This window comes from Cyrtonyx montezumae, unplaced genomic scaffold, assembly GCF_038088225.1.
Source record: "Cyrtonyx montezumae isolate F1298 unplaced genomic scaffold, pur_monq_1.0 scaffold_14, whole genome shotgun sequence".
NCBI lineage: Eukaryota > Metazoa > Chordata > Aves > Galliformes > Odontophoridae > Cyrtonyx > Cyrtonyx montezumae.
Window position 1 is genome coordinate 16,257,904 of NW_027071870.1, and position 19,432 is coordinate 16,277,335.

The 19,432-nt window shown below is 39.1% G+C and overlaps 1 protein-coding gene across 1 annotated transcript in view; it reads left to right on the forward strand.

The window, feature by feature from the left end:
* The window catches only part of PTPRN2 (protein tyrosine phosphatase receptor type N2), a 568,252-nt gene that overhangs the window by 525,708 nt on the left and 23,112 nt on the right, over positions 1-19,432 (forward strand). The window contains exons 19-21 of the mRNA XM_065731219.1: positions 11,184-11,303; positions 12,379-12,545; positions 18,514-18,567. Coding sequence (XP_065587291.1) covers positions 11,184-11,303; positions 12,379-12,545; positions 18,514-18,567 — 341 coding nt within the window. The remainder of the gene's footprint in view (positions 1-11,183; positions 11,304-12,378; positions 12,546-18,513; positions 18,568-19,432) is intronic.

Here is a 19,432-nt window from a genome sequence, read left to right on the forward strand (position 1 = left end):
ATGGATATTAAAACCATTTATGAATGTGAGAAACCCTTGTAAGGAAGAGTTGATCTAGAAATCATAAGGAAAAACCTCTGGTCAAATTTTTCACATTTTGATGTCAAACTTAATACCAGGACTCTGTAATGAAATCGCTGTCAAGGACTGAGTGATTTTCAGAGGTCTTGACCTTCTTAAGGGCAAAGTCATCATTCGGTGTTGTTCTCCAGATCAGGAAGAACGCAGCACAATGTGTTGTGAATTTTTGCACCAAAATCTGTTTCTCATGTTCTCCAAAATGCTTATGCATTTTCCCTGCCACAGGTAGTTGAGTGAAATGCTGAGTTAATATCCTGCTGCATGAAGTGTGACAGGTCCGTACCTTGTTTGCAGGGCTTTAGAGAGTAGCTCCCAATGCACAAACTGGAGTTTCTTTGCATGAAGCCTTTTCAAGTGCTTTTGTATCTCAGAAGTGGATGTGTACACATGGCCAGGTTAAGTGCCCACATTACTTGCCATATGTATTGCTTTGAAAGTGTAGAAGTCTGCCTGAAAGCTTGTGGAAGCTAATTGAGGAGAAAGTGCTACAACTGACTTGGGCTTATTATCAACATGAGCATATGTTTTAATTTTCTGTTTCACATTATGAATTTGGAAAGTTTTGTTCTGAGAAGAGAGACTATCCAAGTATCAATTTCAGAAAAGCTGCTGTGTTTTAGGAGCTTCTACTGCATTGAAATCACCTTCTTTCTTCACCTGCACCACTAGGTCTGTGATTGTATGTATCAATTGGACCCTATTTAAATGCTCAACCTGAGATATACTTGGGCCTTCTTTTAAGAAGTGCAGAACAAATGTATTCTGCTTGAAGTAAGTTGAGCTGCTGTTGCAGATTAAATTTTCGAGTAAATTGTGATTTTTGCTTTCAATGTTTGGTAATTAGACACAGCTGAGAAGCCTGATATTTTTCTCCTTGGTGAGAGCATTTCTTGTATCAGGCATGCTACCTGGTAATGTGCTTCTTAAGTTAAATATGCAGAATCAAATACTGTAATGCTATTTTAAGATCCCTAAGGCCCAGATTTTTAATTGTATTTTTCTTTCATATTTGTACATTTATATTTTGTATATTTTTACCTATAGCTTTGTCTTTATTGTTGAGAAACTGTATGTTCTCATTTTTGAAGGAGATGTTCAATGGAGCAATTGTGTAAGAGCACCACAACTGACATGGGAATCAGAATTAATCATACCAATGTAGTATAAAGGAGATATTTTGTTCTTCTCGTACTCTGATTTGAACAGTTAGACAATCTGTTTTCACAGACACAGTGACCAAAGCTGAAACTTTATTCCTTTGTTCTGTGATGCACACTGCTTCCATCCAACTCTGTTCTTAAAGAGCTCTCTCAAGTTTATTTCTTCATGCTATTTATGACTTTCTTTACTTTCCTTCACTTTCCTTTTGCTCTTTTTATTGTTTCTCCTCCCTGCAGTCCATCAGTGGCAGATCATCTTATCTTCCCCACCAGATTTGCTGTATATAGCTCCAAGGAAACCATCTGACCAGCCTGGTTCAGCTCCTGCTCAAGTCTGGCTGTGTTCATTCTTGATGTGATACACATTTATTGGTTTTTCTCTTGGTTTCCATTGAAAAGTTTGTTTCTTAAATTCATTTTGATGACATCTGTCACTTCAGCATATCAATGTACTTACATCTGATCGTTCTATTACACACTTTCTTTGGTCCCGTAAATCACATTCCAGTGTGCTGCCTTCATGTCCCAGGCTTCATTACCCCGCCCAGGCTATTAACCAGGTGTGATAAATGATCTAGGAGAAATTAACTCCTTGCATAGTGCTGTATCCATAACTACTGAAAGTGGCAAAAGTAGAAAGCCATGGCTTGAGGTCAGTGCCCTTCGTGTCCAGGGGCAGGAGCTGAGATTGCGTCCATTTTTCATCTAACAGTAGCTATATAAAGTAAAGTAAGGGAAATTTGCCAGAGAACAGAGTGTTAACTCCTTTCAGAGTGGAATCCTTTGATGTTTATTTGACTGTGTTTTTCTGTAGTTTTTTCAGACTGTGGTGCTGCCACCAGGGATTGTTTAAAGGTTCAATTATTCATTTCTGATGCGTCTTCTTAGTGGTTCTCCTCCCTCTCCCTCCTCCACTCAAATCAGCTGGTGCCAATCTGGGCTGTGTTTTCCCCTTTGCATGCTCAGTGGAGCAGTTTTCCAGCTGATAGTAACAACAGTGACCAGTTCCGCAGTCGAGAGACCTGGGATCATTCAGCTGCTCCTTGTGTAAATGCAGAATGCCGTGTTTTAGCAGTTCCAACAGTGACTCTTGGAGCTTGGCATCACTTTCATTGCCAATATTTACTAGATCTATTGCTTCCCATTTTGCAGACAGAGACTTAAATCCTATTTGCGCGGTGAGCACCAGCCACTCCACTTTTCCTTGGCTGTCAGGCTACGCCAGCAAGGAGCTGGTATAATTGTTTCCACTCGTGTAAGCAGTTCAAGCTGTTCTGAGGAAAACACTTGTCTACAAAAGTATTTCTTTAACTTGAAAGTGTAAAACAACTTCTTGGCATTTACAGCACATCCAGTATCCATCGTGAAATGCAGACTGCTCCTGACCTACCTTAACCAGGTTTCACACTTAATTCCAGACACCCAGTTTCTAAACCCTTAAATCTGCACTGAACTCTTCTACCAATCAGACATTGTACTTATTTGGTGGATTTTGTCTTAGACCAACATTTTGGTGGTCTGATGGACCAAATGAATGTTAGCAGAGGGATAAAGCTTTAGATGTCACTGAATCCCTTTTTCCAATTTAGATGTGTGGAAAAAGAACCCAGTTCCTGAACTCCAACACTGATCTGCAATGCTTGCTCTTATTCATCCCCGTGTTTTCTGCATGGTCATGTAGTCAACTCACATTCATTCTGTCTGTTTGAAACCAAATGGATTATTTATTTCTGGATAATCTTTTTTCCTAATTTTATTGTTAGGCCTCTGTAAAACCACATATGTTAATCCAGAGCCCAGTATTTTTGTGCAGGTGCTGTTAGTCATTCAGCAAACTGCTTTCACATTGCCCAGATCTGAACAGAGATGATGACCCAAAGTGGTCAAAGCTTTTTAACTAATCATTGATGATGCGTTATCCAAGCTTATCTTGTTAAGCACTGAAGAGCAGATCCAGGCCTGGTACCCCATGAGGCTGAAGGAGGACTAGATTAAATTTTTCTCACTTCTGGCTATTTTTTCAAAGATTATTTTTGGTAAGACAAGGAAGAAGAGCAAGTATTGTTCTTCAGTACCATCTCACTTGGGCCTCTAAAGCTGGTGATTAGTTTTAGCATTTTCTGTACATGTTTCTGTTCATTTCGGATTTAATGGTAACTGGAGAGAGGTTTGCTTACTGGAAGTTCTTCTTTCAAAGCAGCAGTCTTTGAGCTGGAGATGGCCCACACTCCTGAATATGGATTATTTTCAAATGTTTTTTCAAATCAACTTGAGGTCGCAAAAAGAATAATGCAAAAGAAGTGTCTTCCTGTGGCTTTTCTGATGATGTAAGACCACTTCCAGGCATCAGGCTTCACTCCAGACTGCTTCTCCAGCTCCTTTTGTTCTTATATCCTTTCCATAGCTCCTGTCAGCCAGCAAGCCACAAGTTAGTTCCAACTTCCCCCGTTTACCTTTTTCTGAAAACTTTCTAGCCTGCAGCAGCTGTGTTGACAGTCACCTCATTGATCTGTTTTGCCACAGGGCTTCCTAATCTGTCTGGATTCCCCGTGTTTGCAGCTCAAGCAGAGATTTCATCTCTGCCTGCATGTCATCTCTTAGACTGTTCTGGAAAATTTCCAGCCACTACTTAATTAATTTTGAAAAGCCTCCAGCTGATTTAGGCCTTCTTTTAATTTCATCTGGTCTTGTTTTCATCTCTTTTTACCAATTACTGTTTCTGAGAAATACCTCATTCATTGATTCTATTTTGGTTCAGTGGGAATTCCACCTCACAATTCCCTTTCTTGAAGGCTAGATACCTCTTCTCACATGGTTTTAATCCATTTTTACCTGAGTGGTTAAACAATTTGCCAGGTCTGTGTGTTGTTTCCTTCTCAGCTGGGAAGAGAATTCATCATCAGGACAGGGTTTTGCTTTGATACAGTTCCATTTTATTTACAGAGGAAGTACAGAGTTTTATTTCTTTGAACAGAAATAAACAGAGGCAGAATCAAATAGCAGGTAATAAATTCTTTTTTTCCAAACCTCATTCACCCAGTGTTTTGCCCCCAACCTTTCTTTCAGCTTTTCTTCTGCCAGGATCACAGTGCTAGTTTGTCGGCTGTGCCTGTGGTTTCTTTATTCCTTTTACATGTTTTGCATCTTGTCTTGATTAATCATCTTGCCTTTATTAATGCCTCTCTGTCTGCATTAAGCGTTATCAGTTTCTAGAAAAACTCATGGGTCCGTATGCTTTATGTTTCACTTGTTTTTGATGATAACTTCAGTAATTTCAATTATCAAGCTCCTTAAAAGAGTTTGCTTGTTTCTTGCATTTATCTTGAATGAAAGGTGATGATTTTGTCCAGCAGCTTCAGTGAGATTTCACTCAGCTCTTTCACATAGCACTATTAAAATTCAACATCTCTTTGAACATAATTCAAAAGAAAGAGGATGTAGAACATTTCTGATCTATAACAAGTTTTCGCAGCAGGGGTTCCATGTTGTGAATAATTCTGGAAGCATAAAATTTTATTATTTTCCGTATGTGCTGGGTTATAATTCCATGAAGTATTTGACATGAAGTACATGCCTTAACTTTTAAAGTATTCTAGGAGCAGGGATAATATGCAAAAAGCTATCCTAAGAGTTTGGATATTTAGAGCTGACTGAAAGAAAAATGTTCTTAATTACGCCAGTTCTATAAATTGCATGCCTGCTAAAGTTCATTGCCTCCAAATGGAGATTTCTGTAGGAGGCCATAATCTTTTCTATTCTGGAAAATACGGTCTTATTCTCCTTCAGAATTGCTGGTATCCCACATTGTGCCTTGCTTTCATAAATCTGCCAACATCTGCCCTTCCCCTTTTCGGAGAGAAGTGCACTTTCACTTCTTGTTAATTTTATTTTACCATAGAAGATGAAATAGAGAGAGGAATGTGGCAGTCCCTGCCAAGCGGCCTGTTGTTTGCCTCTTGGTTTCCTTGGGAAATCAAATTGGATACGATACTTACTTACATAAATATTTGTTGTCTTTCTGTGATTCCGTGTATCCATGACCAACATAATCAGCAAAGTATATGAATGCCATTTACCTCTGTGAAAGGAATACAGAAACATGACTTTCCTCCTTTTGCAGAGAAGCAATAAGGTTGAAAGCACGTACAACAATAAGCCATGAGATTAAATAAAGTCAGCGCTTATAATTTGGACCAGAAAACCCCCCATCTTTTACCTGAAAAGGTGTGTAGCTCAGGCTAGGTAGTTCTCCCAGTGCCTAATTCCTGGAGGTCTGGCAGTGACAGTATCACACGTGAACAGCTCTGAGTCCATCACAGTGCCAGGACAGAATACAGGTGTTGACCCTTTGAGGTTAGGATATTCTTCCAGGAAGAAAAAAAAACTTTCACTTACATGTTCTGAATCAAACCCATGCTTTCCATTACTACAGCTTTCCTCTACTATTCACCAATACATGAAATATTCTTGAAATTGAGACTATACTTCACTCTTTTGCAAGAAAAGCATCTAGTACTGAATGGAACGGAGGCTTGTGCTTCCGTGATTGGGGCATACAGCCACTCCTTTGATTATTTTCTATTGTTATTGCATGACTGTTAAATGTAAAGTGCAGAAAGAGACCCAAGACCGAAGCCCTGATTTGAGCCCATGGAGTTCAGATGCCATTTGCTTTTCATCACCCCCAGTCTGCATCTCTTAATCTGAAATTATTTTTATAATAATAGTCCCTATCCTTATTCAAGAGTATATTGTCAGACAGTTCAAAATTTGACTGTCATTTTCCTCCCAGATCATACCAGCATGTTAAGAACACAGTCTTTGAATTGCAGGTTTGAAGACATAATAAATCCATGCGTCTTTTTTGCCAGTACTTGCTTTTCTATTCCAGTTTTGCAGTACTGAAAAACAAAAAGAAAATATTGTCAGTTGGTTGTTTCCTATGCAAAATGGATTAGTCATCAGGATCTCCAAGGGAAAATCCCCATGGACAGAAGTCCATGTGTCTGTAGCTTAATGAGTCTCCTTGCAAAATCCATGTTCCAAGCCTGTGGGTTGAGGAAGCACAACTACAGCAAACCCTCTCCTGCTCTAATTGCTGGCTTACGTGCTCACAGTTCAGCATGTTTTTTGAGTGTTAATTTAATTTAGAGACTAAATTATTTTTTGGTGTTTTGTTCTTCTATGCAGGACGTGATGCTTTCAAGCAGTTTTGACTCCAAAGTTTTATTTTCCTTGCCTGGGAAGGGACTTTCTGCATGTCTAATCAGTTTTCACCTTCAGAAAGAAGAGCAGATGAAAAGACACAGAGCAATTCAATGTGTAAAATATGCATATTTTAATTTAATAAAAGAAAAACAGCAAGGGAGAGAGAGGCACAGAACAGTAGCCCCTAGAGCTCTAGCAACTTATCAAGCTACGTGAAATAAAATACAGCATTAGGAATTCTGTAAGCATTCAGTACAGGAGTGTGCGTTTACCATGCTCACTTCTAATTACAGCTCAGGTCAGAGAAGGTACTTAGAAGTGGCCCTTTTAAAAATTCTGTCCCTTTAATTTTTACTTTCCATCTCTCAAATACTGAAGTGAAAAGTTTATTTCTGGCTATTTTGGTGGGAGAGAGATGGTGGAGTCTCCCTCTCTGGAGACGTTCCAGACCCGCCTGGACACCTACCTTTTCAAGCTGGGTTAGGGAGCTGCTTTGGCAGGGGGTTGGACTCAGTGATCTCTGGATAAAAAAAAAACTGTAAAACTGCAGATTTACCTAGCTGTTTGGCACTCATATAGTTTCACAAATGGACACTCAATCTTGTCAGATTTGATCCTTTTTCATATCAAAAGGATGTCACTGTCAAGCAAAACATTTTGTAAGAAATTTGATTCTGAATGGCATACAAGCAACATTTGAAATCCCCCCCAAATAGTTTTGCAATTGAAAGCCTTTTCCCTTTTCTTTCAAAACCATTAAAAACATGGGGTCTTGGTTTTAAAATATTCCAGAAAGGTTTAATACCTCACTTTGTTGTTGTTTTCGAAATTGTTTTTATCCATGTTAATTTTTCATCATCATTAGAAATGATTTGGTTTTTGTCTGTTTGCTTGCTTACCCAAACAGCTGCAGTTACCAATTGTTTGGGGAGTTAAAGTCTGATTCTGGAGATGGTGTGGTTAAAATGTTGTTTTTAATTAACGGACTGGAGCTAGTTGATTATTCCAGTTATTTTCTACTTTAAAATCTTACATTGTAGAAGCTTTTCCACTCAGTCCTGTCAAAAGAACAGAGTCTGAATGGAACACACATCTTGTCATTTCCCCATCACTAAAATAAAGAAGAAAATGGCTAAAAAGAGGATTTGTGTTGGATCTTTCGCTAAGTTTCAAAGTAATGAAATTTTTGAGAAAAAAAAAAAGGGGGGAATTCTTATTAACCATCTAATTTACAAGCTAGTAAAGAGCAAAATTTTAAAATACACTTACTAGCTTTCAAAAGCAGGTGTTTTATTGGATTTGTAGTTGTAGCAGTGATTCTCCTATTTGTAACTTATTTAAAAGAGCAATTTGTGCTCCAGTGCAAGTAATTCGTACTAAACTTGATTCCTCCCAATGCACAAGTCCTTCGTATGGGTCTGGCACACTAGATTGCCACAGCGTGGGGTCTCTACATGTGGTGGGTTTCATAACAGGGAATCCTGCTCGTCTTTGGGCTGCAAGATTCAGCCTCTAATTTGCAATAAATGAAAAGGGGTGGCATTTTTGTTGTCAGAGGTGTGTTTTGGGAATGATGCATACAGCAGAACCTCGTTAAAGATACTCAACTTAGCGTGTAGGCTGAAGGTAGACAAGTCTTTCCTTTTCAGCAAAGTGTTCGTATTAAAACTCTGTGGTGAGTTCCTCTACATAACTCAAGAGTTCATCTCTTTCATTCAGAAGTCTCTACACAACATTTCTTCTTCTCCTCCAGGTGTTACTGTAAATTACAAACATGAAACTACCTGTGCTAAGTGATCTAACGTTTGGTTTTATATGCTTCTTTGCTTAACAGTAGTTAACACAAGTCCAGAACTGTGTGAATTACTGTGAATTTGCAATTGAACATCCTTCCTTCACTGAATCCAGTTGAAATGTCCCTTTGGTAACCAGAGGCACTTACCAGAGCTTGTAGGGCACCGTACACCCCAAGGCTATGCTACCGGCTTGTCATTGTAGAGACAGTCACTTCCTAGTATGGTTCCTTTATGGTTGGACTAGATGATCTTGTAGGTCCTTTCCAACCTAATGTACCTATGAACCTAGCACATGGCCATATTTGCCCCCTCTAAAGTACAGCTATGTGCTGGATGTTGGGAGCTATTGCTGAATCTGTCATTGAGTTACGTATGGGATGGACTCTAGGAAACTCTGTGAACTGACTTTTACTCATGCCGCTTCTGCTTGGTTTGGAAAGTAATCCAGACAACAGCCCCATGGTCTAATATTTAAGTTATTAAGGAGAAAAAAAAAGAGCCGTAGTCACAGCCTGAATATCCCATTTCAATGGGAAGCACAGGAGAAGCTCTGACAATTGCTTGGAATGAGGACGCTGCTAAGATGCAAGAAGCGCTACCTTCTTGATTTAGTAGATTTGACTTCGACATTTTTGCTCTATGACCTAAAAGAAATATTATCCTCCAGAGTAACTTTCAAATTGTTTGTTTAAATTAACTTTCATTTGGATTTATGCTTAATGAAATCTTCAGAGATACAGACAGCCCCTGTCTAATGAAATGCTGTCTTTGAACCAATGAACAGGGCTACCAAACTGTAAGGATTCCTCTCTAAACGAGTGGGCTTTTATAATGTTACACTTGGGTGGCACAAGCAGAGTGCTCGATGATTAGTTTATGGTCTAGATCATTGTATTTTTATTACACTCATAAAAACTGTGTTTCTCCTCATTTTCGTAATGGCTTCAATGAGCTTCTATACCTTCTAGAGGCACATTAAATCGTTATGTGATGAAAGAACTGATTTAGTGGGGCTAGTTTTAAAGTAAGATACATGTTTTGAATTCTGATCGCAGTCTGATTGCTGACTCAAAAAAGGTAAAACTAAAACAGAATGAATGAAGTCCGTATTGTTTTCCTTACATACAGAGGAGGTTGCCAGCTGTCCTGTCCAAAAGGAACACAGAGACAAAAGAAGATGTAAATGATAAATCCACATCAGTCTATAAAATAGTTATCCATCACTTCAAGGCATTTAGCTGTTCTTGCAGTGTTGTCAGTTTTTAGCACGAGGGTGGGAGGATGGATTAGGGATATTTTGATTTTTAAAATCTTTTCAAGGGGGAGAAAAGAGAAGCAAGATGATTTTTATTTCTTGTATTCAACTGCATTTATTTTTTTTTCTATGGTTCTGTCCAAAATTACTAATAGGCCTATTCTTTGCAAACCCTAGATCAATTTCTCTAAATAATTCTAAGCTGTTTTTAAAACTTGTTTCCATTATGTTACAAAATGGGGAAAAAATAAGCAAGAAAAGATGTCATTTGTTTCTATATATTCAAGCCATTCTTAAAAGAGAAGACAACATCATTATCCATGAATAGGAAACCTTTTTATTTGATATGTAATTAAAAAAAATAATCCTTGAATTGAATGTATCATCTCATCTTTGCACAGTTTAGACAAAGGCCTTTTTTGTTTACAAAATTTACATGTCAATACAGTCGCTTATAAATATTTCTGTGAAATAAACATAACCCTTCACAAAAAGAGCTGTTTACTCTTCATTCAGTAATTTTATATGTGAGCAAAAAGACAATGAAAGTTGTATGCAAATATAACATCAATGTACAGCATAATAATAACAGTTTTTAGTGATTATGCTGCTTGGTATTAATTCATAGGAGCCTTTTTGTTCAGCCATGAGCTGTGTTTGGAACAGAGATGCACCAGACCAGAGCGTCTCCGTTTGTTCTGCTGTTTGTGTGAGGCAGCCGCAAATCCTTCGGCTGAGATTCCTGTGCTCTGCTCTGTGGCTAGTCTGAATTACTGAGAGATCACGTTGATGGTGAAGGTGCAGCTCCCCTTCATTCCTGCTGTACCTGTGCTCTGAGAGGGCACTGTCTGCAGCGTGGCTGGGGCTTCCCTTTTATTGCCAGGAGGACAAAAAAAAAGAAAAAAGAAATGTAAGAGGAGAAGGAAGGGGTTGGGAAAACAGAAAGTGAAAGAGGAAGATAGAGAAATAAGAGGAAGGAAGGAGCAGAAAGAAACAGAAGGATGAAAGAAGGAAGAAGAAAGTATTGCACATTTGCAGTAATTATTTTATAATTGTGTGAAGGGATGGTTTCTCTGTCTGAAGTGTTTCTGGATGAAGAGGTTCGGTCAGTTTATTTTTTTCCCTTTTACTTATTTCCTTATTATTGGTGAGATGCAACTTTTATGCCTCTCCTGCATCTTTCAGCAGCGTGGCAGTTCTGGCACACAGCTCTGGCTGTGTGGGAAGCTAAAAGGAATCAGGGATGAGGACACACCGATTTCAGCACATGGGACTTTAGCATGTCCACACGCTGTTTATGGCACATCTGTGGTCCTTGGGTATTCACTATCAAACACCAAGGAGCTGTGTGCTTTGCAAGCATTGTTCAGCGTTTCCTTTGTGGGTCTAAAAGTTTGATAGAAAAGCAGTTGAACGCAGTACCAGGAACAAGGAGAGATTCTACAGAAGACATGAATTGAAATCACTGGAAATTCTTTAATATTTCATGGATGCCTGCAAAATATGGTGCCAGTTTATTCAGGGATTTGAAAGCAGCTGCAGAGTAAAAGTGTCTAATGAAAATGAAATAAATTTCCTGTGAATGGAATAAATTTTGATTGTGTGTCTGAGTGCAGTAATTATACATGTCACACAGTAATTAGGCAGTCACAGTGTGGCTATGGTGTCTTTCTTTGTCTGCAGATGGTCTGGGAGAACGGCTGTGTCGTTATTGTCATGCTGACACCCCTCACGGAAAGCGGAGTCAAGCAGTGCTACCACTACTGGCCCGACGAAGGGTCAAACCTCTACCACATCTACGAGGTACTGAAACAAAGCACTGGGTGTGAGCGGGACAGGAAGAGTATGGCTTCATTTCATATGGGGCAAAATGCTGTTTTCTCTAGTCTAACCTGTACATCTCAAGTAGCCCCGCTGTGTCTTCAAAGTGGATATGCCAGAAATTGGGGTGTTTTTGATTGCTTGGTGGCATCGTGAACTGAGTGTTACATGGAAGCAAGGATTTCATCTTTTAAGACAGTCTTGCAAGCGGTTGATACACAAAAGTACGTGTTTATATTTTGTAGGAATAATAGTATTTTTAGAACTGGTGAATTTTGCCTTAGGAAGGCCATATGTATATGCTTGTAGGAAAGCTTCCATATAGCTTTCGTAATTGATGCTGTCTATTTTTACCATTTGCCACAGTCACAACAATAAATATACATTTTTATTTCCTGCTATACATTGCTAGCCCAGAATACTGTGTCATCAGTTTTGTTGAAATGTAGCCTTGACAATGGCTGTCGTGTTTTTCCAGCTGTGTGGCCGAGCAGAGGAAGAAAATAACACCATAATGACAAATAGGAAAATATCAAGAAATATTGCTATTTAAACTAACACGTGGAAAAGCTTCCTTTCTGAAAAGACCAACTCTGAAAATAAGTTCTGTTTTTACGCTTAGTTTTCTACGTAGGTGAAAATGTGACTTTTAACTTCTCACGTGAATTCCGCTGTGAGATTGCTAAGACCACTCCGAGTGGCCTGAGCCGTGCACTGTGGGCATGTCTGTGTGCACAGCATCTGGCAGTCTGATGTATTTCTAGGCGGTGCCTTTTGCATTCATACAGCAGTGTCACGTTTCAATTTCACGTTTTTTTTTTTCCTTTTGCATTAAAACTACCATCATTTTTTTAATTTCTCCAATGAGATGGCAGAGGCGGCTAACCCCTTCCTGACCACATCGGATTGCTAAAGAAGAAAGTTATTTTCACAGCAGTGTTCAGTTCGCTTATAAAATGTCATGCAATTCCTTCATCCAAGACGTCTTACACCTGCAGTTCTGAAGTTGTGGCTTGCATCTGGAATTCCTGATCTCCATTCGTTCTTTGGGGTGTAGGTAAACCTTGTCTCTGAGCACATCTGGTGCGAGGATTTCCTGGTGAGGAGCTTCTACCTGAAGAACCTGCAGACAAATGAGACCCGCACAGTGACGCAGTTCCATTTCCTCAGCTGGAATGATCAGAGAGTTCCTGCTTCCACAAGATCGCTTCTGGATTTCCGCAGGTAAAGCACAAAGTATGGAAGTTGATTTAAGGCAATTCAAATCGGAGGAACTAAGCTTAAACTGGCTGTAATTCTAATAATTGCCTTTTGGAAGGGCGTCTTCAGCCTGTGATGCTGCAAGGATAAACTAACATAAAAGTCTGCATTGATTTTTGCTATTGCCTCACAAATAGATACACTCAGTTCCCATTTAGAGACTGCTACCTTCTTCCCTTTGTACAGCTCTTCAGTGCTTCTGTACTTCTTTGGTTTCCAGGTATTTAGCGGTCAGGAACTTGAGGCCTTCTGTGTGGCTCTCCTGTGATCCTTATTGCAGGCATTTCACAAATAAAGTACGTTGTATGAGCACACTTAAAGAGAAAATGACACTGGAGTCACATGGCAATAATGGCATTGCCATGGTAGTGTTCACTTGTGAGGCCTCTAGGCTTTTTTTGGTTGAAGAACAGCAGAAGTTAGAGAAAGAAGATGAAAACGCTGATAAAGCATGGCCCTCCAGGGCTTCAAAGAAAGTCAGTGTGGCTTTAAAATACAAACAGACAAAGGCAAAAACTGTGAAAACTTGTCACCTTCCCTCACATCTGCTGTGTCTGCCTCAATTTTAATTCAAAAATTAAAGCCGTGCTTGTTAAACATTAGAGGGAAATAATCTTCACTTGATTGCAAACCATGCCCAGCACACCATGTGTAGGCGTTAGCATGTAGCCACTAATCCACCGCATTGCGCTCATGACTAATGAAAGGAATCTCCAGGAGGATTCAAGAGTTGGTTCTCAATTCACGAGTGGCCTCTGGGGTCACCCATTTTCCTCTCCGTGCTGCAATATTATCCAAAACCCCCTAAAGTGTTTATTTAGGGCTCTGGGCCCAAAAGGTCCAATCTTATTTCTTTCAATCAGTGCTTGGAGCTCTGATGCAGAGATGTGCATCTGAGGTGATAAGCTGGTTTATGTCCAAGTGGGAGCTGGTTGCACAGCTGTCTGTTGGCACTATTTTGCCCTTAAAAATGTAGGGCTAAATGGCACTGTTCAACCTTGTATAACCTAACAGCAGTCTTGTATGTATTGCAAGCATTCTGAAGGCAGAGCCATCTCGCACACTAGTGTGTGTACAGAGTACAGAAGTCACAGAGAGCTGGGGCTAGCTAAGAACATAAGGACATGCTCCAGTCACACCACAAGAGCTATAGTGGAAGAAGGAAGCACAGTCACAGGATGGAGTTGAAACTGTAACTGAATTTTTCCAAGGTTTTCTTCTCTGGGTTCAAATACAGATTTTAATGTCATTTTTATAAGTTGATTTTTCCTTTGCTTGTGGTACTTGAGAAGTTGCCTGTAGTGAATTCTTGTAAAAAAAAAGCCAAATGGGTTTTGCTAAGCTGTTCAAGGCTGCAGCCCTTGTTCAACACAGTGTCTGATTCTGCTCTTTTTGAAGTTAGTGGGAAATCTGCTATCAGTTGACTATAAATCAGCTTATACTGCCAGAACATCGGAAGCTTGGAGCATCTCAGCTCCTGTTTAGGTCAGTAAGACTTGTGGTCCATCTGTGAACTGCAGGGTTAGGTGTCACAGTTTGCATCACCAAGAAAGTGCTGCTTTGAGGCATGTTGAAGTCGTGTTGAGCAATACTTTGAAAAAGCAAAAACAGAACTAGATGAGAGAAGTAGCTGAGCTGCTATTCTTTCCATTTAAAGCAAGCATGGGAATGAACCTGTTAAGATTTAATTGAATTCTGAGTGTTCATTTAATATGTATTCACAGTCCAGCATAGGGTACTGTAATCATTTGCTACGTGCAGATTTTGTACAATGAACTCATAATACTGAATACATAGTAAAATTCCTTCTGAAAAGGAATTTTGGCATGCACAATGGCTGGTCTATGAATCTCAGTTTTCTTGGTCATCTGATGTTGCTGGTTTTTAAGGACAAAAAAGGGAATGTATTTGGCATTCATTTATACAATACATGTTTTGCACCTGAAGCTTCCTATTTAAAGTACAAGCTCGGCTGATTGACAACAGCTGAGTCATAAAGCCCCCAGAATAAATGTCTGACAGCTCTGCCATACTCACAGTAAGGTGGTGCTGGGAAGGGGCTGCTCTCATTTCTTTTAATCTATGTTTCTATGTGCATTCAGTGTGTTTGTATATATATATATATGGATATGTGTGTATATTTATATATTCACATACATATATGAAATTAAGCATATACATAACCAACCCTCTATTTTTTATAATTCATCACCAAGAAAAATTGGATTCCCAAAATTACCTTGCCCAGAGTCTGTGGAACTATGGACCTTAACAATCTTTCTTCAAGTAAATTTTGCAAGTCTCTTTGAAAACCAAAACCTTACGTTTCTCTTGCTATGTCTCAGTGTTTTAGAATCTAGCAGACACATTAAACCTTGGAGAGTAATCTATCATACTTTCATAATGCAGGTATAAATTGCCAAAAAGATATTTTTTTTTATGTATCTCAAAAATCTGTACAAAAGACAGTCCCTGAGAGGTGAGGCTACTGCAGAAACCACTGGTCAGTTTTAAATGTTTCTGGAGTCCTAATTTCATTTTGAACAATAGACCAATCATTATTGCTCTGGACTAGCTTGTTAGTCATGCACTGATATGTGTAATTAAATATTTCTTGAGCCCAGAGGGAGCACATTTACACTATAAAGAGGGACTGCTAAGCTAAAAGATAATTAGCATCACATGTGAGGGCTTTGCTTAAACTATATATCTATTATGCTATCACTTCTTGCTGTGTGCAATGGCATTTACTAACACTGCTCACTTTAAAAATGGACAAATTCTTATTTTGCCAGCTAATTAGCGGTTGCCAGTGTCATTTTTGTGATGTTGCAGCTAGTAATATGAGCCCAGTTGCATAGTCACAAAAGTGATCATTGGAAACTGTGACTCTGCTGCAGGGACAATGTGGGAAACCCCTTTTCTGAGCCTCTAACGACCTCTGACCTTTGCTTGCTGATGGTTTGCATGATGATTTCTTTTTCACTCAATGAGCCAAGGGTTGGTTTGTATTACTAATCATTCTTTCTAAGTTAATTCTTCCTGTATATGTGTATATATAGCTATAATATATATTTTCTTCAACATTCAAGAACTTTGCTTATTGATGAATTTTCAGCTCACACTCATTAGCCAGAACTAAGAATGAAGTGAGATGTTGCTGCAGTTCTAAATATTTTCCTACACTATATACAGAGAAAGCTATGAACCAGCTGGATTGAAACCCTTTGTTTTAATGTGTTTTCTGAAATGTGTGATAATGAAAATGTTTGAAACCCTTCAATAAAACTGATAAACATAAGGTGTCTTTCCCTAACGTGCGTCTCTGATTGTCTGATTTCTGATAGGTTTAGTTCAATTTGTCGTTGAAAGTATATTAGGACTGTGGTAGGTGGCTAGCCACAACATGCAAGTGTCATAGTAGTGGTGCCAAGGAACAGAGGAACCACACAAGCAGAAAAAGAAATGTTAAATACCCCTCTAGTTCTTAGCTCTAAGCTACTGTTTACTAGTGCACGTGATGGGGGAAGGATAACCAGCTGCTGTGGGGAATGCAGACTCATTGTATCAGATGATGTTAGCAACACTGCAAAAATAGTTTGCTGTGCAATGTGAAAAATAAAAATGAGACTTTCATATTGTATGTTGGTTGCTCCGAAATTAATGTCTCCTAATTATTTCCATGGAAACTGCAACAGATACAAACAGAACGATAACGCTACTTGATAGAACAAATCCTCAGCTACAGAACTCTCTTTTTCAGCATAGTCACCACCATTTCACCAGTGACAAACAAGAGCACCTGCATGCCATGCTTGTAAAAATTTGCATGGCCGTCTGGAATGTGGCTGTCTTTCATGTTGCTGTCACCACTGCTAAAACACCACCCACCGCCTCATTGTGCTGACATCCACTGTTGAGTCTCCATAAACATTCAGCAAGCATCAATGAATGTCAGTGTCAATGGATACAGCATTTTCTCCATGGAGGAATTCACTTCCACACCTTTGCTTTAAGTGCACTTCAATGTCAGACAACATTTTGTCAGGCTGCCCCTCTGCTGCTGTCTGTTGCACAGCAGCAAAGTGGAACAGCTGGGAAGGGTCAGTCTCTACCACCACACCACCACCATCCACCTCTCACGTTGGAGGCCAGCAACATGAAATAGGCGGCATTACTTTTGGAGCAGCCCTTGTACAAAAGGAGCCGATCCTCAGGTCCAACTGTTAAGACTCAAATGACACTCTTACTCAAAAACTCTACTGCAGCTTAAGTCATTGAAATTATAGATGAGTTTTGCTTGGTAGCACCTGTGTATGGCTGTGTTCACGGACATATGTATGTCCCATATAATTTCTAAGTTCAGGTGCTTCTGGATGGCTTGCCACTTATTCCATAGAAAGGTTTTCTACTGCATTCATTACTTGCATACAAGGAATATAAAAACAGACAGAATGTCTCTGTGAGTATGAATTTACAGAAAAGATGGCAAAAAATCCTGAATTCTAATGTTTAAAGGGAATCATTACAAGTAATTAATATTATTATCACATTTGCTTCAAATCTTAAGCAGTAAAAAGCAGAATGTGAAACTCCAGCTTCTTGCGCCATCATCAGCATCTCCGTAGCCTGCTTGGATTTAGTTCCAGGTATCCAGACTGCTTGTCAGATTTAGAAGCTTAAGCATCTTCAGGCTATACTGTAAGCGATGTTATATGCATGCTTTCACAGCACAGATGATAGTGAATAGATGAAAAGCCAAGAACTAAATGATTCAGGAGGTTAGTTATGCTTCAAAACTCATAATAACATCGTAGCACTTGCCAAATTCCAGCAGCTCACTTCTTCAGTTCAGCAGTTAAGACTGCTGCCACACTTGCACTGAGCTGGACACCATCATTGTGGCTGGGCATCCCTCAAAAGCGATCCTATGACGTGGTTTTATAGACCTTCTAGCTCTAGTAAGCACAAGCATCTCATCAAGGAAAGTGAAAGGTTTTGATTTCCTGAAGTGTTTCACTGTTTAATCCTTCCTTCGGCATGCCTTGTTAACATATGTGTGCATATTCGATGGGCTTTGGATCTGTAACATACTTTATATGCAAAATATGTTCTGGAGCAGAGGAGAAGATTTGGGATTTTGGTTTCTGTAAGACAGTTTAAATAGATTAATGCCAATGTTGAGAACTTTGTTCTTTGATTAGGTGCTTTTGTTGAATTTGTATAGCTGTACATTTATTGTTTCGCTTCAGACATATTCTCTTGCCATTGAGAGTGTTCAGCTAGGATGCTGGAGAGGGCAATCATATAAATATTAAATGTTTCAGACCTTTGCACTGCACCCAGAGCAGTAAAGCATACAGATTGTTTGAGTTATTTTTACAACAAATAGATTAAATTTTAGATTTTCGTCAGAAGCTTTTCAGAAGGTTTACTGTTTGCTGTTTTGGAAAGAATTGCTTTACAAATCAGCATGCATTATATAAAGTATACAGGAACAGCCATTTTTAATCTCGGATTCAATTTGATGCCCCTCAGTCTTTCTTTGAGCAAGCTCAGGAACTCAGTGTTGGCTTTAAATTTAAAGCAACTCATGATAATCTTTTTGGAGCTAACACGTGAGAAGGTGGAGGAAGGAGATCATTTCATTTGCCTAGCCAGGAACGGTTACGGGGTGTTATCTGGGATCTCTGCAGCAGCCAAGCAGAAGCAAACTTTAAACAGGATTACGTATGTAACAACTGCTTGTTATATCAGGAAATCACAAATTAGACAGTTTCTTTAAGGACTGTAATATTTGCTTTCTCTTATTGCTAATTTTGATATTTGGCTGAAGAAGCAGCACGTAATATGTACATAAAGTATGCATATGTATATAATGTTTATAATATATGTATATAATAAGTAATTGTTTGTGTCTGGTTTATTTCAGGAAAGTAAACAAGTGCTACAGGGGTCGCTCTTGTCCAGTAGTTGTTCATTGCAGGCAAGTATGATTTCTGAAATAATCTCACAGAGATTTTTATGTGCAAGAGGTTAAGATAGGTATAAGGAAAACAAGCAAATGAAAGCTTTAGATGATTCACTAAACAGATATTAAGGCAGGCTGAAGGTATTAAATAGAAATCAACTGGTTCTTAATGCTAAATAATGCTTAGGGTTTGTTTTCATAATGCAATTATTGTTTTGTATGATTTTGTGGATGTTACGTCTTGAACTAACAGTGTATAGCCACCTTATCAAATACAAATACTGCTTCAATTTCTTCACTCATCTCCTTCAAAATAAGTGTTTTTCCATGCATTCCTTCATTTAGTCTTCTTTATTCACACTCAGTATACTAAGTTTTTTCTTCTTTGCTTTCTTTTAGTGATCATGGTAAGGAGAGGGCAGTGTTAGGGTGTGAAGACCAACCCACAGATTGAGTAAGCCTTTCTCTTTGGGCAGACCCTGGTAGATGCAAACAAAATCTATTGGGCAGGTCAACAGAAGACTTTGCCATAGGAATGTTAATGTTTGGTTTCGGGGATTCTAAATTAGAAGGAGAATGTTGTCCTTATTTTTTCAAGATGCTCTTGTGGACAAGGCAGGCAGAAAAAAATAGCCCTGATGAGAGGCAGGTTGTTTGGCATGTGGCATTCCACTGCTCACGGGAGGGAAGAGAGCAAGTGTGTGTGCTGCTGGTGTCTCAGCAGTCACCTTCACCAGATGCCAGGAGACCTTGTGCAGAGGGGAGCAGCCTGGAGCAGGCTCCTTTACACTGCATTTAGGAAGCCTGAGAAAAGAAACATTCGATGCCAAATGAAGAGCCTTTTAAGTTTCCTACACCTTCCATATTATAATGGATAAAA